Raw genomic sequence first — 26068 nt, forward strand, 5'->3', positions numbered from 1 at the left:
CCGCACAGACAGTGACCCAAGCCGGAATCGAACCTGGGACCCTGGAGCTGTGAAGCGATTGTGCTATCCACAATGCTACTGTGCTAATGATTTAGTTGTTTAGAATTCCAAGTCACCTTCCTCCCATGGCCAGTATTTTATTTGCAAACCTTAACTGTTTTATACTCTGGTATGAAGTTGATAAATATTGTAAACAGGCTGATACAGTGCCCTTGTTTTGAACACATATGCAACGGGTACTCTACAGGTCACATTTCATAGTGCAAGTTCTAATGTTACCATAGCATTGTGGAATTCTGGCAAGAGTGTTGAAGTGTTCTTAATTAAACCTGGACACTGCAGCGTGCTTGAAATTCTTGATGCAATGCTCTGAAGTAAAATACTTTTTTTCTCTTTAGGACTGTGGCAGCTGAAGTAAGGAAGCAGATCTCTGGCCAATATGGCAGTTCACCACAGCTGCTCAAAAACCTCAATGTTGGGGCAAATATTTCTCACCATTCAGTAAGTTAATTTTTAAATATAATGTCTGAGAATGTTCATTTTGATAAAGAAGCCTTCATGTTAAATCTGATGTTTCTTGGAAGGCCCAATTATTAACCATGCTACTCAAAGTGGAGCTGGGTCACACAGATGAGAACAGTCCTGAACACAATCTCAGATATGTGCCAGGTTAATTGATCCTTCGTCAAGGCAACATTAGGGTTTCAACAACCATATTCAGAACTCCTCCATTCCTAATTTGCTATGTAGTCATCCTTGCTGTAAAGCACAGGCGTAAGGAATTTGGAGGAGGACGGGATTGGGCTCAGCTGTAAGGACATATATAGTCAAATAACTTGCTGATAGTCACTGTCAAGATTTGAAAATGAAGAGGACACTTAGGTGAAGCAGTAGTGGATGGCCAAATCCATGCCACCCTACCAAGTATGACATTATATCTGCAGGGGAAGAAGAGAAACTTGATTGCATTGAATTCAGTGTAACCTACAGTGATCCTGTAGATCTCTAGATGACCATTTCTCCCTGAGGGAGAAAACAAAAAGAGTGATGAGAGGAAATTGACCAGTTCCTTATTGAAGTTGTTTTTCTTATATCCCATTTGTTACATTCTCTAGTTCAGGGGTGGGCAAACTTTTCCGTGCAAGGGCCACATTCAGAAATTCACAATTTTAAAGGGCCGCATAGTATATTAAGTAAAATAATTACTTCACCCGGTTATGATTCTGGGCGCCTCATATAGAACAGTACAGCACAGAACAGGCCCTTCGGCCCTCGACGTTGTGCCAAGCAATGATCACCCTACTCAAGTCAACGTATCCACCCTATACCAGTAAGTAACCCAACAGCCCCCCCCCCCCCAATTAACCTTAAAAAAAAAAAAAAAATTTTTTAAATTGTTTTTTTTAATGACTTGGTGGGCCGCATAAAGACCTTTGGCGGGCCGCATGTGGCCCGCGGGCCGTAGTTTGCCCACCCCTGCTTTAGTTGATATTTGATTTTTGGAGAAGTTGTAATGAAATTGAATTTTCATTACTAATCAAGCCCCCCGCAACTCGATAGGCCGAATGGCCTAATTCTGCTCCTATGTCTTATGTATGGTCTTATAGTACATGAACGGCACACCCTATGGAGAAGCAAACAATTACTAACAGCAACTTCTAGATTTTTGTGTTTAATTGCTCATGTGTGAATTCCAGAATTCTATGTCATTTTCAGAGGAGTGATGATGGTGAAAGCTGACAATTTTGCTGCTGTTACTATTACAAAATCCAGGCCAATCTAATAACATGACGGTTGCTTTGTTTTTTTTTAAAAAATTGTTTAACAAGCCAGTTATAAATAAACATCAAACGAAACCACAACTAGGATGAAAAAGATAACCAACAAATAACCCCCACCGACCCCCTGTCGAGGGAGACGGGCTTGGAAAGATGAGAATTGGAGGATGTATCAATGCTCTTGAGCTTTTTGGCAAGGAAATCGTACCTTCATATAACCAGTAAAACCTAAGAGGGCTCCCCATTGAGAGTGGATGACCAAAGTACACTGTTAAATTCCCTGGCTTTGCGTCCTGCAACGTAACCATGGAAATATTTCTTTGAAAAACCTAAATCAAGTACTAGATCTTCAGGATTTCGTTTACTATGAATTTGATTACTTCACCCATTTAGAAATCTGCTTTTAAATATATAGTAGAATCAAATTCGAAATTAAACAATGAAGAAACACTGGTTGAAGATCATGGGTGTAAATAGAATGGTTGATGTGGAGTCTTGGAAGAGGGAAAGAAGTAATTAATTATGGTACACGATGACAATTGATACTCACTCAGTGCTCCTGACTTTAGATTTTTGATTTGGTTTCTGTTAAATTTAAACATACTTTTGGTTATAAATGCAAAGCAAAAATACACTTGCCAATGAGACCTGTGGTTAAGAAATTGTCAATGAAACCTCTGTTGGCAGGCAACACTATTGCAGCCACATCATTGTGAAAGTGAAAATTTGTTGCAAGGTTCATTTTTAAAAAAAAATGTAGTGCAAGAAAACCGCTATCTACATTTGGTGCGTGTTATTGGTGTGAGATTATGGAATGCCTTGCTTTTTTGAGCTGGCCAAAAGGACGATTTGGCCAGTTGCTCCCAGATGTTTGCTTGTGGTTATCTTGTACTATTAAGAGGTTAGCAGACATGCTGGTATCTTGCTGAGCTTTCTATTCAATACCTTGTTACTGTGATGGTACTGAAATGGGATAATTGAGACGACCAACATATCCTGCAAGCATTGGAACCCCAGTTTATTGGGTGACTGCACACATCAGCATTTGTTTCATGCTCAACTGTGGGTACGACTGTAATTTCATCCTTAAAGATGATTAAATTGTATTTTGAGGTTGGACTGAAAGCATCTCATAACGCTGTCAAGGATGAATGGGCAACGTAATACAAATGAGTTTGCTCTGTAATATGTAACTACTGTAGCTGTGTGAGAATGAGTAGACCTGCCGCCTCCCTAGACATAGTAATCTGTGATGTTATTTACTCATAGAACCAGTTGTCTAAAGTCTGTTTGGAGCTGTCTCCCTCTTCTAAAGATGTTCAGTGACCTGTCCTGGAGTATGGTTTCATAGGCATCAGCAGGCCACTTACAGATTGGCCAATTGGCTACTTGGAATATTTAGCTTTTATTGGCCATTGTTCATTCTGAGTTGAGTCAATAGTCTGGAATTTTCAGATGGGGGTTGGGGGGCTGCTGGGAATCAAATTGGCTGTCTGTTTCATGGACATGGGCAGTCAGTTAGTCCACAGAGACCATTTGGAGGTAGTGAGCAAGTGGCTTCTCACTATGTGCTAAGGCTACTGCTTGGTGCCCTGTGAGGATGTCAGTGTATAGGTCTGCAGCAGAGGGGTTTCTCCTCCATCCTGATGACTGCACCGGTTTCGAGAGTCTTCACTACAGCTCGCCAGAGTAGTCCTCTGCATTCAAGGCACCTTCATGGATCCCACCTGCTTCAGCAGTACCTAGCTATCCCGGTAGGGCTGCTGGCTCTCTAACTGGAGATCTTCAGCGTCCGGACCCTGATAACAATGGCGAATGGTGAGGCAACCAATTTGGAGTCTGTCTCAAAGATTTCACGACCAGCCTCAGGACTCCGTTTGTTCTGACGGTTGGAGGAAGAGATTTTTAAAAGTGCAACACTATGTTTATAGAACAGTACAGCACAGAACAGGCCCTTCGGCCCTCAATGTTGTGCCGAGCCATGATCACCCTACTCAAACCCACGTATCCACCCTATACCCGTAACCCAACAACCCCCCCCTTAACCTTACTTTTATTAGGACACTACGGGCAATTTATCATGGCCAATCCACCTAACCCGCACATCTTTGGACTGTGGGAGGAAACCGGAGCACCCGGAGGAAACCCACGCACACAGGGGGAGGACGTGCAGATTCCACACAGACAGTGACCCAGCCGGGAATCGAACCTGGGACCCTGGAGCTGTGAAGCATGTGTTAAGATTAAATTACATATTTCTGGACCAAGAGATCATAGATGATGAATCCTTCAAAGTATGATAAAACAGTTAGGTCATTATCATGTCTGTTCATGCAAGGACTGCTTTAATAGGTGAATTAAGGTCTCATGTTAATTAAGTGCAGTTAAGGTTCTGAGACCCACAGGAAAATGCAGCCCAATGATTGTTCAGTATTTAATTGCGGATGCCAAGCATAATCTTTCCCTAACCTGATTGCAGGAAAAATCATTGGGTAATGACCAGGATCTGTAGCTGAACCACATCCTTGCCTTGACCAAGAATGCTGTGGGGAATGTGGAGCCTTTGTTAACATTCCCACTGACATCTGATATCAACTAATTTAGCATAGAACAAGGTTTGATCCTGTGTCTTTCTTGGTTATGCCTCAGTATCATACTATACAATGCTGATTCATCAAGGCAGTTCTTCTGTAGTGCAAGAAATTAAACTTGTTAGTCACGCAACTGCTCTTTGAATCTGATATGTAAATAATCCTTCATACTGGGCTTGATACACACTTCCAGGAGTGCACCTCCAGTAGACTATTAATACGATAGTACTGTAAGGGTTTGAAAATGTGTAAGTATATTGAAGTAGCTAATTATGTTGAAAGTAATTAACAACTCAAGTAAGTCTCAGAACATTTGTATCAACTGTAGACTGTACTACAGTATAATTTAGTTTCCAGCTGCAATCAACCACTGAAGAACTCCCACAAGAAACATTTTTAATGGAACAACTTGTGTTCTTTACAGGCATGGTGGTATAAGCAGAACAGTTATAGTTTTCATGTGCACTACAAAAACAAAAGCCATGCTAAACCACAGACCCTTAGAGACTGCAATTAATGAACAGAAGACCTTAATTCACCTATTAAAGCAGTCCCTGCATGCACAGACCTGATAATGACCTAATTGTTTTATCATACTTTTAAGGATTCATCATCTGTGGTCCCATGGTACAGAAATATGTAATTTAACCTTAAAACGTAGTGTTACACTTCTAGAAATCTCTTCCTCCAACTTACTATATTCTGCACTTCTGAAGACATTGACTCATCACAGTTCCATACTCTGGTGCTTCACTTAAATGGTATTTATTTATATTGAAGTGTAGACAGTGAGTTTCAATTGATGGAGTCCATCAGTATGTACTTTTGAGCATACAAACAAGAATTTGGTGCAGTAGACCTATTGGTCCTTCCCGTCTGTTCTACAATTTGATAAGATCATGGCTGGTCTGATTGCGGCCTCACTTTCCTCTCCATCACCTTTTACTCCTTTGTCAGTCAAGAATCCATCTAATACAGCCTGAAAAATATTCAATCACCCTGTCTCCACTGCTCCCTGGAGAAGAGAAATTAATGGTCGAACGACTCAGAAATAAATTCACTCAATTTCTGCTTTAAATGGGAAACCCCTTATTTTTAAACTTTGTCCCATGATTCTAGTCTCTCCCATAAGGGGAAACATCAGGATGGAGGAGAAATCCCTCTGCTGCAGGCCTAGAGACTGTCTTAATAAGATTGCATCATTCTTCTAAACTCCAATAGATACAGGCCCAACCTTTCCTCATAAGATAACCTGTTCATCCCCAGGAATAAGACAAGTAAATCTTCTCTGCACTCCTTCTAAGAGTTGTATATCCTTATTTAGATTGGGAGACCAAAACTGTACACAGTACTCCAGATATATTCTCATTAACATCCTATGCAAGTAGCAAAACCTTTCTACATTTATTTATATTCCACTCCTCTCGCAATAACATTTAATTTGTCTTCCTAATCACTTCCTGTGCATAGTGGCGTTTTATGGTTCATGTACCAGGACACCGCGAGCCCTCCATACATCAGAGCTCTGCAATCTCCCTCCTTTTAAATAATATGCTGCTTTTCTATTCTACTTGCAAAAGTTCACATTTGCCCGCATTTTTCCACATTATACTTCCATCGGCCAAATTTTGCCCATTCACTTACCCTTTCTCGATTCCTTTGCAGACTCCTTATGTGCTCATCAAAACTTAGCCTCCGATCTATCTTTGTTTCATCAGCAAATTTAGCAACCGTACGTTCGCTTCCTTCATCCGAGTCATTGATATAGATTGTAAATAGTTGAGACCCAATAATTGGTCTCTGTGACAATTCACTGGTTATATCTTGTCAACCTAAAAATTAACCATTTTATCCCCACTCGCAGTTTCCAGTTAACTAACCAATCCTCTATCCATGCTAATAAGTTGCTCTGTGCAATTTGAACATTTACAGTACGAAGGATGATGTTATTTCTGGACGGGAAAGTCCCAGAATAGAACCCTGGCTCAAAAGACCTTGGCTTTATTTTTGATAAAACGTGGAGGAACAAAGTCACAGGACCGCTAATTAGTTTTAACAACAAGGAAAGAATATTTGTAAGACATGAAATAATTGGATTATAATAATATAATACTCCTTTAATCCCCCCTTAATCCAACAAATTCACACAGATTTAAAGATTAACATGGATTACCAAAGTGCATTTTAAGGTACAATTATCTCATTAACACAAAAAGTATATTTTAAGCACACAAGTTGACTGTGGTCAAATACATACTCCGCTCTGAACCCAAGATAGTGCCTATGGTTTTCTCCTCAGAATCCTCTCACATGATTGCCACAATTTCCATCCTCCACAATTTTCATCCTCCACTCCCTAAAACACACTTTCAATTATTTTCTCATAACAATGTTTTCTCTTGGTGGGTTGCATTCTGAAATCCAGTCCAGTTTTATAAATTGCTCCTTCAAACAAAGCTTCCACTCCAGTTTTAACAGCAAATCCAGTCCAGGATTTCACAACAACCCCATTAAGATTTCTTGATCTTGACTGCTTTACAAACTGCCCACAATTGCTTTAACTCTCAATTCTTTGACTGTATCAAAATGGCATCTACCTCTGAAGTATGGTATCCCACTTTAAATCTAGTTACTGTGATTGTCACTTTGTTCTTCCATGAATTCTTCTGAACAATACCTTGATCTCTGTTCACTTAACTACAGACTTCTTTGACAGTCTTTCTATCCAATTCCCTGGATTCTATCTTGTTCCTTAGGAAGTCTGCATCTTTGCAACTCCCTTGTCCTATCCAGATTGGTTTAGCTCACCGAGCTAAATCGCTGGCTTTTAAAGCAGGCCAGCAGCACGGTTCGATTCCCGTACCAGCCTCCCCGGACAGGCACTGGAATGTGGCGACTAGGGGCTTTTCACAGTAACTTCATTGAAGCCTACTCGTGACAATAAGCGATTTTCATTATCATTTCATTCTCCTGGCAAAGTTTTTTTTTATAAATGTTTTTATTCAGTTTTCATATTTTATATTGAACAAATTACAAATTGTTAGGAGAGAGAGACAAAACAAAAAAAAAAAAAAACCAAACACGCAAAAATTAACATACATATTTACAGGTAAGCATCTTCGTAGTAGTAACTGCGCCCCCCCCCCCCCCCCCCTCAACATGTTTATTTAGCTTGGTTTTGGGCCTTAGCTAGCCATCGAACCCCCGTAACGAACCTGTAGCCCCCCCCCCTCCCGCTACCTTCCCCCGACTATTCTTCCTCTTGTACATTGGCCACAAATAGGTCCCGGAACAGTTGCATGAATGGCTCACACGTTCTGTGGAAGCCGTCGTCCGACCCTCGGATGGCAAATTTGATTTTCTCCATTTGGAGAGATTCCGAGAGGTCGGACAGCCAGTCCGCAGCTCTGGGCGGTGCTGCTGACCGCCAGCCAAACAGGATTCTACGGCGGGCGATCAGGGAGGCAAAGGCAAGGGCGTCCGCCCTCCTCCCCAGGAATAGATCTGGCTGGTCTGAAACCCCGAAGACCGCCAGTATCGGGCATGGCTCCACCCTCACCCCCACCACTTTGGACATAGCCTCGAAGAAGGCTGTCCAGTACTCCACAAGTCTGGGGCAAGACCAGAACATGTGGGCGTGGTTGGCCGGGCCTCTTTGGCACCGCTCACATCTGTCTTCCACCTCCGGGAAGAACCGACTCATACGGGTTCTTGTTAAGTGGGCTCTATGTACCACTTTTAGTTGCGTCAGGCTGAGCCTTGCGCACGTGGAGGTGGAGTTGACCCTATGCAGTGCTTCGCTCCAGAGTCCCCACCCTATCTCCATCCCCAGGTCGTCCTCCCACTTCTTCCTTGTTGCGTCCAGTACGGTGTCGTCCCTATCTACCAGTCGGTCATACATGTCACTACAGTTCCCTTTCTCTAGGATACTTGCGTCCAGTAGGTCTTCCAGTAGTGTCTGTCGTGGCGGTTGTGGGTACGTCCTTGTCTCCTTTCGTAGGAAGTTTTTGAGCTGCAGGTACCGTAGCTCGTTCCCCCCAGCTAGCTGAAATTTCTCTGTCAGTTCGTCCAGTGTTGCGATCCTGTCGTCCGTGTATAGGTCCCTGACTGTCAGTGTTCCCCCGTCCTGCCTCCACCTTTTGAAGGTGGCGTCGGTCAGTGCTGGTTTGAACCTATGGTTGTTGCAGATGGGAGCCCTGTTCGACATTTTGGTCAGGCCAAGTTGCTGCCGCAGTTGGTTCCAGGATTGGAGGGTGGCTGTCACCACTGGGCTGCTGGAGTGTTTTTTGGGTGGGGATGGGAGTGCTGCCGTGGCGAGGGCCCGGAGGGAGGTTCCCATGCAGGAGGCCTCCTCCGCACGCACCCACTCAGCTTCTGGCTCCTGGATCCATCCCCTTACTCGCTCGGCTGTTGCTGCCCAGTGGTAGAATTGTAGATTCGGGAGGGCTAACCCTCCCCTGGTTTTTGTTTTTTGTAAGACCTTCTTTGGGATCCTAGCATTTTTACCCCCCCATACGAACGCCATGATGAGTTTGTCCAGCGCTTTGAAAAAGGCCTTGGGGATGTAGATCGGAATGGATCTAAACAGGAAAAGGAACCTGGGCAGTACGTTCATTTTGATCGTCTGAACTCTCCCCGCGAGGGAGAGCGGGAGTGTGTTCCATCTTTGCAGGTCCTTTTTAACTTCCTCCGTCAGGCTGGTGAGGTTCCATTTGTGGATCCCTTTCCAGTCATGGGCTATTTGGATCCCCAGGTAGCGGAATTTATGTCGGGCTTGTTTGAACGGCAGCCCCTTTAGTGCTGCCCCCCCCCCCCCCCCTTGCGGGTGTAATGGGAAGATCTCACTTTTGCTCATGTTGAGTTTGTAGCCCGAGAAGGCTCCAAACTCTTTCAGGAGCGCGATGATTCCGTCCATGCTGCTTTGTGGGTCCGAGATATAGAGGAGCAGATCATCCGCATAGAGTGAGACTCTGTGCTCTCTACCTCCCCTTCGGATCCCCCTCCAATTTTTTGCTGCCCTGAGCGCGATTGCTAGCGGTTCAATTGCTAGTGCGAACAGCAGCGGGGACAGTGGGCATCCTTGTCTGGTGCCCCTGTGCAGCTGGAAGTATTGGGAGTTGGTATTGTTGGTCTGTACACTCGCCATGGGAGCGTTGTACAGGAGCTTTACCCAAGCGGTGAACCCTGTTCCAAGCCCGAACCGCTCCAGTACCTCTATGAGGTATTTCCACTCGACTCTGTCGAAGGCCTTTTCTGCGTCCAGGGAGACGATCACCTCTTGTGTTCTCTCCCCGGAGGGGGTCATTATCACGTTCAGCAGGCGCCTGATGTTCGCGGTCAGCTGTCTACCTTTGACAAAGCCCGTCTGGTCCTCTGTGACCACCTCAGGTACACAGTCTTCTAGCCTTTTGGCTAGGATTTTGGCCAGTATTTTGGCGTCTGCATTCAGCAGAGATATGGGTCTGTATGACCCACATTCCGTTGGGTCTTTGTCTTTCTTAGGTATCAGCGAGATTGAGGCCTGTGCTAACGTGGGTGGCAACGTGCCCCTAGCTAGCGAGTCTGTGAACATCTCCCGCAGGTGCGGGGCCAGCGCTGTCGCAAATGTTTTGTAGAAGTCCGCCGGGAATCCGTCCGGTCCCGGCGCCTTCCCCGCCTGCATGGAGCTAATGCTCTCCATGATCTCTCCCAGTGCTAGTGGTGCTTCCAGATCCCGTTTTCTGCCCTCTCCCACAACTGGTATGTTCAGTCCGTCAAGAAACCGGTTCATCCCAGCCTTCCCCGTTGGGGGCTCTGAGGTGTACAGCTCTTGGTAGAAGGCCTTGAAGGTTTTGTTAATCCTCTCTGGTTCTGTTTCCAACGTGCCTCTGGTATCTCTGATTTGCGCAATTTCCCTGCTGGCTGCCTGCTTTCTCAGCTGGTGGGCCAACAGGCGGCTGGCTTTGTCTCCGTGTTCGTATAGGGCCCCGCGTGCCTGGCGGAGTTGGTGTACTGCTTTCCTGGTGGAGAGCAGGTCAAAGTTCCTTTGTAGTTCTTTTCTCTCCGCCAGGAGTTCTACAGTCGGGGCCTCGGAGTATTTATGGTCTACCTCCAGTATGGAGTCGACCAGCTTCTGCCTAGCCACCCTTTCCTCCCTATCTCTTCGCGCTTTGTAGGCTATGATTTCCCCTCTTAGTACGGCCTTAAGTGCTTCCCAGAACGTGGAGGGTGAGACCTCCCCGTTTTGGTTGATCTCAGTGTACTCCGCTATGGCCTGCGCTATCCTTTCGCTGAAGGCCTTGTCAGCTAGTAAGGCACCGTCCAACCTCCATTTGGGGCGCTGGGCCCTTCCCGTCTCTAGCCGCACATCCATGTAGTGTGGAGCGTGGTCTGATATCACAATTGCGGAGTATTCCACCTTGTCTATCTCTGGAAGCACCGTTTTCCCCACCACAAAGAAGTCAATTCTGGTGTACACGTTGTGTACTGGGGAGAAGAAAGAGAATTCTTTCTCCCCCGGGTGGGCGAATCTCCAGGGGTCTACTGCTCCCATCTGCTCCATATAGTGGCTGAGTTCCCTTGCCATGTTTGAGGTTTTCCCCGTTCTGGGGTTTGATCTGTCCGTCGTTGGGTCCTGTACACAGTTGAAGTCCCCCCCCATGATTAGTCGGTGCGTCGCTATGTCCGGGATTTCTGCCATGGTCTTTTGGATGAAGCTCGTGTCGTCCCAGTTGGGCGCGTACACGTTAACTAGAACTACCGGCGCCCCATCCAGGGCCCCGCTGACCATGACATACTGTCCCCCTGGGTCCGTAACCGTCTTTGTCGCCCTAAACATTGTCCTCTTGCCAATCAGGATCGCCACCCCCCTGGCCCTTGCCCCATAACAGGAATGATAGGTTTGTCCCACCCAGCCCTTTCTTACCCGCAGTTGGTCCTGCTCCCTCAAGTGCGTCTCTTGGAGGAAGACTATGTCGGCCCTCATGTTTCTAAGGTGGGTGAGGACTCTAGATCTCTTCACTGGGCCGTTAAGTCCCCTTACGTTCCAGGTGACTATTCTGGTGGGGGGCTTCTGCCCCCTTGCTCCTGTGGGGTTAACCATATTTGTCCGGTGGACGCGCCCCTGCCCTCTGGGGTTTCCCTTTGTTAGGGGGCCGTCCAGGATGTCCACTATCACTGCTCTCCCCATGCGGTCGGGTCCCTGCGCTCCGGGGTTCCCCCTTGTCCCGGGGACACCCGCCATGGCCGTCCACTGTGTGTCCGCCACGCGGGTAGTCCCCTGCACTCCGGGGGGCCCCTTCACCCACAGACCGTACTGGGTGGGTGCTTGCAGCAGTTCCCTGTTTCGTGCCCTTGTCTGTGGCACTTTGTGGCCCTATTCCCTTACTGGCCTCTTTTGTCCCTTCGTCCCTGCATTTCCCCTCCCTGGTCTCTCGCCCCCCGAGTGCCCCCCCCCCGCTCTATCCCTTTCGGGGATACCCCTGTATACCCCTCCATTGCCCCTCTCTCCCCCATTCCTGTCCCCATTTGCTCTCCCACCTTTGATGGGTGATCCCCCCCTCCCCTGCCTGGCGCCTTCCCCCCTGTTGGGGGTGCGCTGCGGCCCTGCTCTGTTGCGCGCCCCCTTCGCTAACTTTCCTGCTAGCACGGTGGCTCCCCTCTCGGAGGTTGCTGTCCCGCTTCCCCTCTCCAGTACTCCCGTTCCCTCGTGCCGGGGCCTGGCCTCCCACCTGGAGCGGGCCCTTGGGCATTGGGTTGTTTTTCGTTCTGGGTGTTCCTGCCAGGGGGGAGGGGGCTGGCTTTGCCTCGCCCCTCCCCACCCCCCCGTCGGCATGACGTATCTCCTTGCCATGGGCCCCTCGTCCCTACTTCCCATGGCGTTTTTCCAGCCCGTGCTCCTCGACGAATCTATTCGCCTCGGCAGGGGCTGTAAAGAAATATTCCTTGTGTTGGTATGTGACCCAGAGTTTTGCTGGGTACAGCATACCAAAACGTACTTTGTTCTTATAGAGAGCTGCTTTCGCTCTGTTGAACTCCGCCCGTCACTTAGCTATGTCCGCTCCAAAATCCTCGTAGATTCGGATGGCGTGCCCGTCCCAATTGCAGGCTCTATTCTCCTTGGCCCAGCGCAGGATTGTCTCCCTATCCCGGTACCGGTGCAGTCTGGCTATAACTGCTCTCGGTTTTTCCCCTTCCTTGGGCTTCGGGCGCAGTGACCGATGAGCTCTGTCCATTTCCGGTGGGGTGGGAAAAGTTTCCCGCCCCACTAAGGAGCCCAACATCGCAGCCACGAATGTTGTGGGATTTCTACCCTCTATCCCCTCTGGCAGGCCCACTATCTTAATATTTTGCCTTCTCGAGCTGATCTCCTGGTTGTCTACCCTGCCCTTCAGGCTCCCCTGTGTTGCACTCAGTTTCACCATTCCCCTCTCCAGGGATATGACCCGGTCGCTCGCGTCAGTCGCTGCCTTCTCCAGCTCTTTAATGGTTGCCCCCTGGGCTTCCAGTATCTTCCCTTGGGCTTCCAGTATCTTCCCTTGGGCATCCACTTTCTTCTCCAATCTGGTCAGAACCTGCTGCACCCCTGACATGGCCCTGGTCACTGCTGCCTGTGCTGCGGCCTCTGCGTCTGCTTTTAACTCTGCCTTGATTGCCTGCAGCTGCTCCCTCACCACCTCGGCAAAGGCTTCCTTCCAATTCACGCCCCCCTCTAACCCCAGGGGAGAGGTTGCCCGCCCGTCCAGCTCTTCTAGATGCGGCGAAACATCCTTCCCGCTGCTTCGCGTGTTGACTCGTTCGCCCGAGCTGGCTTGCCCTTTGCCCCGTCTACTTCCGGTGCCCCCTTTCTCTTGGCTCCCTTCTGGCACTTTTTTCTCCCCCTTCCCCTTCATCTTTTCTTCTCTCCTTGTTCTTCTTTTTCCCCTTTTCCGCACCCTATTTTTATTTTATTTATTATATACTGCTGGCTGGGGGGGGGGGGGGGGGTGTCCCCGCTGCTGGCTGGGGGGGGGGGGGGGTGTCCCCGCTGCTGGCTGGGGGGGGGGGTGTCCCCGCTGCTGGCTGGGGGGGGGGGTGTCCCCGCTGCTGGCTGGGGGGGGGGGGGGTGGCCCCGCTGCTAGCTGGGTGGGGTGGGGGGTGTCCCCGCTGCTGGCTGGGGGGGGGGGGGTGGGGGGTGTCCCCGCTGCTGGCTGGGGGGGGGGGTGTCCCCGCTGCTGGCTGGGGGGGGGGTGGTGTCCCCGCTGCTGGCTTGGGGGGGGGGGTGTCCCCGCTGCTGGCTGGGGGGGGGGGGGGGGGGTGTCCCCGCTGCTGGCTGGGGGGGGGGGGGGTGTCCCCGTTGCTGGCTGGCTGGGGGGGGGGTGTCCCCGCTGCTGGCTGGGGGGGGGGTCCCCGCTGCTGGCTGGGGGGAGGGGTGTCCCCGCTGCTGGCTGGGGGGGGGGGTGTCCCCGCTGCTGGCTGGGGGGGGGGGGTGGTGCCCCCGCTGCTGGCTGGGGGGGGGGTGGCCCCGCTGCTGGCTGGGGGGGGGGGGGGGTGGCCCCGCTGCTAGCTGGGTGGGGTGGGGGGTGTCCCCGCTGCTGGCTGGGGGGGGGGGGGGGGGGGGTGTCCCCGCTGCTGGCTGGGGGGGGGGTGTCCCCGCTGCTGGCTGGGGGGGGGGGTGGTGTCCCCGCTGCTGGCTTGGGGGGGGGGGGTGTCCCCGCTGCTGGCTGGGGGGGGGGGGGTGTCCCCGCTGCTGGCTGGGGGGGGGGGGGTGTCCCCGCTGCTGGCTGGGGGGGGGGGGTGTCCCCGCTGCTGGCTGGGGGGGGGGGGGTGTCCCCGCTGCTGGCTGGGGGGAGGGGTGTCCCCGCTGCTGGCTGGGGGGGGGGGGTGGTGTCCCCGCTGCTGGCTGGGGGGGGGGGTGGCCCCGCTGCTGGCTGGGGGGGGGTGGGGTGGGGGGTGTCCCCGCTGCTGGCTGGGGGGGGGGGGGTGGGGGGTGTCCCCGCTGCTGGCTGGGGGGGGGGTGTCCCCGCTGCTGGCTGGGGGGGGGGGTGGTGTCCCCGCTGCTGGCTGGGGGGGGGTTGTCCCCGCTGCTGGCTGGGGGGGGGGTGTCCCCGCTGCTGGCTGGGGGGGGGGGGTGTCCCCGCTGCTGGTTGGGAGGGGGGGGGGAAGAGAGAAGAGGGGCCGCCGCCGCCGCACCGCTCCTGGCCCGCGTGGGGGGGGGGGGGAAGAGAAGAGGGGCCGCCGCCGCCGCACCGCTCCTGGCCCGCGTGGGGGGGGGGGGAAGAGAAGAGGGGCCGCCGCCGCCGCACCGCTCCTGGCCCGCGTGGGGGGGGGGGGGAAGAGAAGAGGGGCCGCCGCCGCCGCACCGCTCCTGGCCCGCGTGGGGGGGGGGGGGGGGGGGGGGGAGGGAGAGGGGATGGACCTGCTACTGTTGGGCCCCCCTGTCGCTGCCTCTCCTCTGCCGTCGCTGTCGCCGCTCCGCTGCCGCTCCGGCTCCTCCGCTCCGGCTCCTCCGCTGCCGCTCCGGCTCCTCCGCTGCCGCTCCGGCTCCTCCGCTCCCGCTCCGGCTCCTCCGCTCCCGCTCCGGCTCCTCTGCCGGCGCTCCTCCTCTGCCGTCCGGCCTGTCGGGGGGGGGGGGGTTGTTCTTCTTGTCTGCCGCTTGCGGGAGCCCCTCTCCCTGCGACCTCCTCGCTCGCCGCCCGGAAGTCAAGTCCCTCCTGGCAAAGTTGACAGCTGTTCGCTCCTCAGTGACCTGACCCCAACTGCTCTCAAATTACCTAAACTAAAACATAAATGCCTTTTACCTTACAAGGACCTCCAGTTGCTAAGCAACGGCCACATGCTTATGCCTTTTATTTATTTTTCACACCTCTTAAGCACAATAGAAACCCAGTTGGAACTTAACCAACCGCCACACATACAAGCACCTTTATCCAGCATGAATCTAACTACAGGTTTTACCCTTCCAGGCACAGAAACATTAAACACACTTAAAACTGTACCTTATTTCTAATATTTACCAATAAAAATATAAATCCCTTAAAACACCATTTGTTTTCCCAACAAACTTTTGCTGTGACTCCCTGTTAAATGCCGTTTGAAAATCCAAGTACACCACATTTATAGGTTCTCCTTTATCAACAGTGCATATTACTTCCTCAAAGAACTCTGATAAATTAGCCAAACATGATTTCCCTTCCACAAAACCATATCGACTTTGGCCGATTGCATTAAGAGTGGCACGTTGGCAGAATGGTTAGCACTGCTGCCTCAATGCCAGGGACCCGGGTTCAATTTCTGCATTGGGTGACTGTCTGTGTGGAGTTGCATGTTCTCCCATGTCTGCATGGGTTTCCTCTGGGTGCTCCCGTTTCAATTATTGTTCGGGATAGTGTTTGTGTCTTCTCCCCTGAAGACAGAAACAAACTATCTATTCATTACATCAGCTATTTCCTTATTTCCCTTTTTAATTCCCTGGACCCTGTCTCTAGAGGAACAACACTCATTTTAGTTCCTTTTTTTTTGTTGTAAATACCCATAGAAAATCTTACTATCTGTTTTTTATATTTCTAACCAGGTTTCCTTGTTAGTCCTAATTTCTCCTTCATTATTTTGTTAGTCATTCTTTTTACAGAGTTTTTAATATTCTATTAAATCTTGTGATCTACATGGAATTGTATTCTTTTCCTTTCAATTTGAAGCTATCTTTAAGTTCCTGAGTTGACTCCTGGAGTCTTTCTTACTGGAAGGCATCTTTGCTGAGTGTTATGAAGTAACTCCTTATTTTCTATGTTCCTTAAATGCCTTCCACTGCATCTCTACTAACTTGCCCTTAATTCAAGCAAATAAATTATAGGACGGCATGGTGGCACAGTGGTTAACACTGCTGCCTCAGTGCTCCAGGGACCCTGGTTCGATTTCGACCTCTGGTGATTCTCTGTATTGAACATAGAACATAGAAAATACAGCACAGAACAGGCCCTTCGGCCCACGATGTTGTACCGAACTTTTGTTCTAGATTAAGAACAAATTAATCTACACCCCATCATTCTACCATAATCCATGTACCTATCCAATAGCCACAGGCAGTGCATTCCATGTCCCACTACTTTCTGGGTAAAGAACCTACCTCTGATAGCCCCCCTATATTTTCCACCATTCACTTTAAATTTGTGACTCCTTGTAATGGTTTGTTCTACCCGGGGAAAAAGTCTCTGACTGTCTACTCTATCTATTCCCCTGATCATCTTATAAACCTCTATCAAGTCTCCCCCTCATCCTTCTCTGTTCTAATGAGAAAAGGCCTAGCACCCTCAACCTTTCCTCATAAGACCTTCTCTCCATTCCAGGCAACATCTTGGTAGATCTCCTTTGCACCTTTTCGAAAGCTTCCACATCCTTCCTAAAATGAGGCAACCAGAACTGCACACAGTACTCCAAATGTGGCCTTACCAAGGCTTTATACAGCTGCATAATCACCTCACGGCTCTTAAATTCAATCCCTCAGCTAATGAACGCTAGCACACCATAGGCCTTCTTCACAGCTCTATCCACTTGAGTGGCAACTTTCAAAGATCTATGAACGTAGACCCCAAGATCTCTCTGTTCCTTCACATTGCCAAAAACCCTACCATTAACCCTGTATTCTGCATTTATATTTGTCCTTCCAAAATGGACAACCTCACTTTTCAGAGTTAAACTCCATCTGCCACTTCTCAGCCCAACTCTGCATCCTATCTATGTCTCTTTGCAGCCTTCAGCAGCCCTCCTCACTATCCACAACTCCACCAATCTTCGTATCATACATAGAATTTACAGTGCAGAAGGAGGCCATTCGGCCCATCGAGTCTGCACCGGCTCCTGGAAAGAGCACCCTACCCAAGGTTAACACCTCCACCCTATCCCCATAACCCAGTAACCCCATAACCCCACCCAACACTAAGGGCAATTTAGGACACTAAGGGCAATTTATCATGGCCAATCCACCTAACCTGCACATCTTTGGACTGTGGGAGGATACCGGAGCACCCGGAGGAAACCCACGCACACACGAGGAGGATGTGCAGTCTCCGCACAGACAGTGACCCAAGCCGGAATCGAACCTGGGACCCTGGAGCTGTGAAGCGATTGTGCTATCCACAATGCTACCGTGCTGCCCTATCGTCTGCAAATTTACTGACCCACCCTTCAACTCCCTTATCCAAGTCATTAATGAAAATCACAAACAGCAGAGGACCCAGAACTGATCCCTGTGGTACGCCACTGGTAACTGGGCTCCAGGCTGATTATTTGCCATCCACCACCACTCACTGACTTCTATCAGTTAGCCAGTTCGTTATCCAACTGGCCAAATTTCCCACTATCCCATGCCTCCTTACTTTCTGCATAAGCCTACCATGGGGAACCTTATCAAATGCCTTACTAAAATCCATGTACGTTACATCCACTACTTTACCTTCATCCACGTGCTTGGTCACCTCCTCAAAGAATTCAACAAGACTTGAGGCAAGACCTACCCCTTACAAATCCGTGCTGACTATCCCTAATCAATCAGTGTCTTTCCAGATGCTCAGAAATCCTATCCCTCAGTATCCTTTCCATTACTTTGCCTACCACCGAAGTAAGACTAACTGGCCTGTAATTCCCAAGGTTATCCCTATTCACTTTTTTGAACAGGGGCACAAAATTCACCACTCTCCAATCCCCTGGTACCACCCCTGTTGACAGCGAGGATGAAAAGATCATTGCCAAGGACTCTGCAATTTCATCTCTTGCTTCCCCTGGAATCCTTGGATATATCCCGTCAAGCCCGGGGGACTTGTCTATTCTCAAGTTTTTCAAAATGCCCAACACATCTTCCTTCCAAACAAGTATCTCCTCGAGCTTACCACTCTGTTTCACACTGTCCTCTCCAACAATATGGCCCCTCTCATTCGTAAATACTGAAGAAAAATACTCGTTCAAGACCTCTCCTATCTCTTTAGACTCAATACACAATCTCCCGCTACTGTCCTTGATCGGACCTACCCTCACCCTAGTCATTCTCATATTTCTCACATATGTGTAAAAGGCCTTGGGGTTTTCCTTGATCCTACCCACCAAAGATTTTTCATGCCCTCTCTTAGCTCTCCTAATCCCTTTCTTCAGTTCCCTCCTGGCTATCTTGTATCCATCCAGCATCCTGTCTAAACCTTGTTTCTTCAGCCTTACGCAAGTATCCTTCTTCCTCTTAACAAGACATTCAACTTCTCTTGTCAACCATGATTCACTCACTTGACCATCTCTTCCCTGCCTGACAGGATACGTATCAAGGACACGTAGTATCTGTTCCTTGAACAAGTTCCACATTTCAATTGTATCCTTCCCTGACCGCCTATGTTCCCAACTTATGCACTTCAGTTCTTGTCTGACAGCATCGTATTTACCCTTCCCCCAATTGTAAACCTTTCCCTGTTGCACGCACCTATCCCTCTGCATTACTAAAGTGAAAGGCACAGAATAGTAGTTACTATCTCCAAAATGCTCCCCACTAAGAAATCTATCACTTGCTCTGGTTCATTACCAAGTACCAAATCCAATATGGCCTCCCCTCTGGTTGGACAATCTACATACTGTGTTAGAAAAGCTTCCTGAACACACTGCACAAACACTACCCCATCCAAAGTATTTGATCTAAAGAGTTTCCACTCAATATTTGGGAAGTTGAAATCACCCATGACTACTACCCTGTGACTTCTGCACCTTTCCAAAATCTGTTCCTCCACATCTTTGCTGCTATTGGGGGGCCTATAGAAAACTCCCAACAAGGTGACTGCTCCTTTCCTATTTCTGACTTCAACCCATTTGCACATTCTCCCCATGTCTGCGTTGGTTTCCTCCCACAGTCAAAGATGTGCAGGTTAGGTGGATTAGCCATGATAAATTGCCCCTTAGTGCCCAAAGGTTAGGTGGGGTCATGGGGATAGGGCGGGAGATATGGCCTATGTAGGGTGCCCTTTTGGAGGGTCAGTGCAAACCCGACAGGCCGAATGGCCTCCTGCATTGGAGGGATTCAATAATTCTATGTTAACCTAAGTTCCAAGTTCACTTAATCTATGCTTCTGCTTATAATTGCCTGTATTTAAATTTAAAATACTTGTCTTAGATCTACTCTTCTCTCACTCAAACTGAATGTAAAATTAAATCATGTAATGATCAGTGCTGGATAGAAGGTCCTTTACTACAAGTTCATTAATCCTTGCTCATTGCAGATTAACAGGTATAGAATAGCCTGCTCTTTGGTTGGTTCTAGAAAACACTGCTCTAAGAAACTGTCCCGAAAACATTGCATGAACATCTAGGTTACGTTTGCCAATCTAATTCGATTATATGCAGATTAAAATCACCAATGGTTATCGCCACATGTCTCACAAGCCCCAAAATTTCTTCCTGTGTACCCCATCCTACAGTGTGGTAAGTGCTAGGGGACCTATAAACTACTCCCATCAGTGTCTCTTCCCAGTGCTATTTCTACTTTATCTCTACCCAAACTGATTCTACGTCTTGGTCTTCAGAACTAAGGTTACCTCTCACTATCGCATCAGTGACACCCTCAGCAGAGATACCCCGCTGCCTTTTCCTTCTGAAATGCTATGCACCCTTGAATATTCAGATCCCAGCCATTGTCATCGTGCAGCCATATGTCTGTAATGGCAATCAGAGCATACATTTATTTATTTCTACATGAGCTGACAACTTATCCATTTTGTTCTGAATGCTGCATGCATTCAGATACAGAGCATTTAGATCTGTCTTTTTACTATTTTTGCAATCTTTGGCCATAAGTGCTGGTACACTCTTTGGTTTATACTCTATCCCTGACTGGCATACTCTTGATTATTATTACCCTTCTTGGTACTTTCCCTCTTGTCTTGTCCTCTCCCTTTAATTTAGCACATATTCCCTCACTTGATCCTTCGCCTGCACGATTTAAATTTTTTTTTTCCAGAGAAAAGGTACTTTATCTTGACTTTAAAAAAAAAAAAAATTCTTTATTCTCCTTTTTTGCATTCTCTACCAAATTTACACCCTTCAACAACAAACAAAAATCAGTAATAAACAATAATCAGTAACAAATATGTCTATCCCCATATCGATAACAACTATCCCATCCTCCCACCAAACCCAAAATATTCGCACACATGTTCACAAACAACTGACAAAAAGGAATCCGGAATCACCCATGGCCACCATCAACACCCATCGCCCCTCCCAGCCACTGTTGCTAATTGTGCTTTTACTTAATTTGCTCTGTTTAATCACTTTGCTCTAGAGTCGCCAGGTATCTTTATGATACCACCATGAGGTTCAAAGCCAAATGCTGATCAATAACTCAATACACAAGTTAGTAAGTTTCAAATCTAAAACACATTTATTATATATGCAGTCAATCACTACTCATGCATTAAACTCTACGTACTAGACTATCTCTAACACTAAAAGGCCTATACTTAGCTTTGGAAATGGCCCACCAGGTCAGGGGAACAATGGCCTTTCGTTCGATTCTGAGTCTGCAGGTTTAAAGCTGGTATGGACTAGTAGCTAGGAGCGCCTATCTCGTAGCGTGCGTTGACTGGAGACTTACTTGGTTGGTGCAGCTGCTAGGCAGGTCTCTCGTTGTTGAGAGTCACGGTCAAGAGTTGTTTTGAGCTGCTGAGAGACCCTGCCAAGAAGGACAAATTGAACTTGGGGGCTCTGTTTTATAGCCCCCAGGGGTTTTGCGCCCTTTTGGGCGGACCCTGTACCTGGTTCCAATAGATTGGACTAAGTCCCAATCGTTTTAATCGATTTCTCCAATACTGGAGCTGATCGCTGGGCAGTTCCTAAGTGTCCGTTGGCCTTCCTTTGTCCTGGCTCCCGCTGGCGCCGGGGAGTCTGGTTTGGTCCCGATCGTTTCAATGTATCTAATTGTTCCTGGGGATTGCTCATTAATATGCAAATGGTTGCTGGTTTCGGTTCTACTGGGTTTTTGCAAGTCTTAATACACAGGACCTTGCACCTGCTTGTTTCCCTGTATCTGACCAGTTTCCCCTGCATTCTTAGCAGGCATCCATTTTGGAATCGAGAAGTGGCCAACCCAGGTGGCTACACCCCCCCCCCCAAAGTAATGTTCGGTATTATCCAGTTCTTGAAAGTGCAGAATGAATAATGCCCATGAATTGTAGAACCCCTCCATCCTTCCACTCAGTTCAAACTTAACCTTCTCAAGAGTCAAGAATTTCAACAGGTCCCCCCGCCACGCGAGGGCACAGCGTGGAGAGGCTGCTGCCATCCAACCCATCAGGATCCGCCTTCAGGCGATCAACGATGCGAAGGCTGCAACATTTGCCTCCGCACCAGTTTCCAACCCTGGCTGGTCCGACACACCGAATATGGCCTCACGGGTCACCTCACACCAGAACCCCTCCTCCATATCCTCTCCCAACTCTTCCTCCCACTTTGCTTTGATGCCTTCCGGCGGTGCCTTCTCCTCCTCCAAAATAGCTCCATAGACCCCTGATGCTACCCCCTTCTCCAGTCCACTTGTCGTCAGCACCTCCTCCAGCAATGTGTAGGCCGGCTCCTCCGGGAAGTTCGGTATCTCCTTTCTAGCAAAATCTTGACCCTGCATGTATTTAAACATTTCTCCCTGCTCCAGCCCATACTTCGCTTCCAGTTCCTTCAATTCTGCAAACCGACCCCTAAGAAACAAATCCTTCAATGTCTTAATCCCCTTCTCTTCCCATTTCTGAAAATTTCCATCCCACCTCCCTCAAATCTGTGGTGCCCCCCCGAATTGGCATTTCCCTTGACGCTGCCCCCAACCCAAAGTGTTGCCGAAACTGCCTCCAAATTCTCAATGAAGCTATTATTACCGGACTCCCTGAGTACTTCCCCGGGGCTATCGGGAGCGGCGCTGTTACTATTGCTTTCAATCCTGACCCCTGCACAAACTCTCCTCCATTCTGACCCACTGGGAATCAACCCCTCTTACCCAGCTCCGCACCTTCGCCGCCCAGTAGTAATACACCAGGTTCGGAAGACCCAAACCCCCTGCCTGCCTTCCCCTCTGTAGTAGCCCCTTTCTAACTCTGGCCACCTTCCCATCCCACATGAAGAATGTAATCCTTCCCTCAATATCTCTGAAAAAAGCCTTGGCAGGAAAATCGGCAGGCATTGAAAAATAAACAGAAATCGTGGCAACACATTCATTTTAACTGCCTGTACCCGACCGCCAGTGACAGAGGGAGACCATCCCACCTCGCCAGATCGGCTTTCACTCTCCCCACCAAACTAGAAATGTTGTACCCATGAAGTCCCCCCCCCCCCCACTCCCAGGCAACCTGCACCCCCAGGTACCTAAAGTGAGTCCCTGCCCTACAGAATGGCAGCCCCCCCCACCCCTGCTCCCACATCCGGCCGAGATACCACAAAATACTCACTTGTCTAGATTCAGCTTGTACCTCAAGAAAGACCCAAACACTCGAAGCAGCTCCAATATTCCTCCTATTGACGCACTCGGCTCCGACACATACAGCAGCAAGTCATCGGCATATAAGGACTCCCTATGCTCTATCCCTCCCCCGCACTGTTCCTTTCCATGCCCCCGAACTTAATGCAATGGCCAACGTCTCAATCGTGAGTGCAAACAGCAGGGGGGGACATAGGACATCCCTGCCTAGCCCCACGGTGGAGAGAAAAGTATCTCGAGCTGATGTTGTTTGTGCGGACACTCGCCCTCGGCTCTTTATATAGTAGCTTTACCCAATTCACAAATCTGGGTCCAATTCCAAACCGCTTCAGCACTGCCATCAAGTACCCCCATTCTCCCCGGTCGAACGCCTTCTCAGTGTCCAATGCCACAACCACCTCCGTTTCCTTTCCCTCTGCCGGCGCCATAACGATGTTCAATACCCTTCTCATGTTTGAGAAGAGCTGCCTCCCTCTCACAAACCCTGTCTGATCTTCACCTATCACCTTTGGGAGGCACTCCGCCAGCCTACCCGCCAGTACCTTCGCCAACACTTTTGTGTCCACATTCAGAAGTGATATATGGGCCTATACGACTCACACTAGGTTGGATCCTTATCTTTTTTTAGCAACAGGGAGATCGATGCCTGCCCCAAGGTTTGTGGCAACACCCCCTCCCTATCGCCTCTACAAACTGCCCCCCTTGCTTGTGTCAGTTGGTGCACCGCCTTCCTGATAGATAGTCGGTCAAAGCTCGCCTGTAGTTCCTTCCTCCTTTCCAACTTTGCTGGAACCCACCGTCTTCGACTCCTCACCCATACAGTTGAAACCTACGTATTCCTTAATTACCTTTTCGATTTTCTCACAGAACACTTGGTTCCCCAAAAGCCCCACATCCAGTTTCCACCCCGGCCTCTGCGCTACCCCCTTCTCCAGCACCATATCCACCCACTGCGGAGCGTGATCTGACACTGCAATTGCAGAGTATTCCAACCCCTTAACCCCAGCCAATAAAGCCTTCCCCACCACAAAAAAGTCGATCTGCGAATATACCTTATGGACTGCTGAGAAAAACGAGTACTGCCGTTCCATTGGGTGCAGAAACCTCCAAGGGTCCACTCCCCCCATTAGCCCAGTTAACACCTTCACCCCCCCCCCCCCCCATCATGGGACCAGTGAGCGGGCCGTGACCTGTCCAACCTTGGCTCCTGCACCCCCACCCCCAGTTTGTGTGTGTCCAAGTCGGGGATGGCCCCAAACACCTTCCTTGCGAATCCCACATCGTCCCAATTGGGACCGTATACACTTAACAGCGCCACTAACCTCCCCTCTCGTGCCCCTGTCACAATCACATATCTGCTCCCCTGATCTGCCACCACCTTCTCCATCTGGAAGCGTACTCTTTTGCTGACCATTACCCATACCCCTCGAGCCCTTCTGTCAAGTCCAGAGTGAAACACCTGACTAACTCAGCCGTTTTTAAGTCTCATAGAACATAGAAAAATACAGCATAGAACAGGCCCTTCGGCCCACGATGATGTGCCGAACCTTTGTCCTAGATTAATCATCGATTATCATAGAATTTACAGTGCAGAAGGAGGCCACTCGGCCCATCGAGTCTGCACCAGCCCCTGAAAAGAGCACCCTACCCAAGGTCAACACCTCCACCCTATCCCCATAACCCAGTAACCTCGCCCAACACGAAGGCCAATTTTGGACATTAAGGGCAATTTATCATGGCCAATCCACCTAACCTGCACATCTTTGGACTGTGGGAGGAAACGGGAGGAAACCCACGCACACATGGGGAGGACGAGCAGACTTCACACAGACAGCGACCCAAGCCGGAATCGAACCTGGGACCCTGGAGCTGTGAAGCAATTGTGCTATCCACAATGCTACCATGCTGCCCTTAAGAACAGATTAATCTACACTCCATTATTCTACCGCAATCCATGTACCTATCCAATAGCCGCTTGAAGGTCCCTAATGTTTCCGACTCAACTACTTCCACAGGCAGTGCATTCCATGCCCCCACTACTCTCTGGGTAAAGAACCTATCTCTGACATCACCCCCCTATATCTTCCACCATTGACCTTAAATTTATGTCCCCTTGTAATGGTTTGTTCCACCCAGGGGAAAAGTCTGACTGTCTACTCTATCTATTCCCCTGATCATCTTATAAACCTCTATCAAGTCGCCCCTCATCCTTCTCTGTTCTAATGAGAAAAGGCCTAGCACCCTCAACCATTCCTCGTAAGACCTACTTTCCATTCCAGGCAACATCCTGGTAAATCTCCTTCTGCACCTTTTCCAAAGCTTCCACATCTTTCCTAAAATGAGGTGACCAGTACTGCACACAGTACTCCAAATGTGGCCTGACCAAGGTTTTGTACAGCTGCATTATCACCTCACGGCTCTTAAATTCAATCCCTCTGCCCTCTGCCAGTTACCAGTAACATACTGCAGGGATCAGTTCATACATATCAAGGACACGTAGTATCTGTTCCTTGAACAGGTTCCACATTTCACTTGTGTCCTTCCCTGACAGCCTATGTTCCCAACTTATGCACTTCAATTCTTGTCTGACAGCATCGTATTTACCCTTCGCCCAATTGTAAACCTTGCCCTATTGCATGCACCTATCCCTCTCCATTACTAAAGTGAAAGTCACAGAATTGTGGTCACTATCTCCAAAATGCTCCCCACTAACAAATCAATCACTTGCCCTGGTTCATTACCAAGTACCAAATCCAATATGGCCTCCCCTCTGGTCGGACAATCTACATACTGTGTTAGAAAAGCTTCCTGGACACACTGCACAAACACCACCATTTGATCAAACTATTTGATCTAAAGAGTTTCCACTCAATGTTTGGGAAGTTGAAGTCACCCATGACTACTACCCTGTGACTTCTGCACCTTTCCAAAATCTGTTTCCCCAATCTGTTCCTCCACAACTCTGCTGCTATTGGGGGGCCTATAGAAAACTCCCAACAAGGTGACTGTTCCTTTCCTATTTCTGACTTCAACCCATACTACCTCAGTAGGCAGATCCTCCTCGAACTGCCTTTCTGCAGCTGTTATGCTATCTCTAATTAACAATGCCACCCCCCACCTCTTTTACCATCCTCCCTAATTTTATTGAAACATCTATAACCAGGGACCTCCAACAATCTGCCCCTCTTCTATCCAAGTTTCTGTGATGGCCACCACATCGTAGTCCTAAGTACTGATCAATGCCTTAAGTTCACCTT

The 26068-nt window shown here is 49.1% G+C and overlaps 1 protein-coding gene across 15 annotated transcripts in view; it reads left to right on the forward strand.

Moving 5' to 3' along the window:
* Nucleotides 1-26068, forward strand: part of dock7 (dedicator of cytokinesis 7) — a 223709-nt gene that overhangs the window by 2052 nt on the left and 195589 nt on the right. For all 15 annotated transcript variants that reach the window (XM_038794509.1, XM_038794510.1, XM_038794511.1 and 12 more), the window contains exon 2: nt 399-501. In XM_038794509.1, the coding sequence (XP_038650437.1) occupies nt 399-501 (103 nt within the window). The remainder of the gene's footprint in view (nt 1-398; nt 502-26068) is intronic.

This window comes from Scyliorhinus canicula, chromosome 4, assembly GCF_902713615.1.
Source record: "Scyliorhinus canicula chromosome 4, sScyCan1.1, whole genome shotgun sequence".
NCBI classification, from domain to species: domain Eukaryota; kingdom Metazoa; phylum Chordata; class Chondrichthyes; order Carcharhiniformes; family Scyliorhinidae; genus Scyliorhinus; species Scyliorhinus canicula.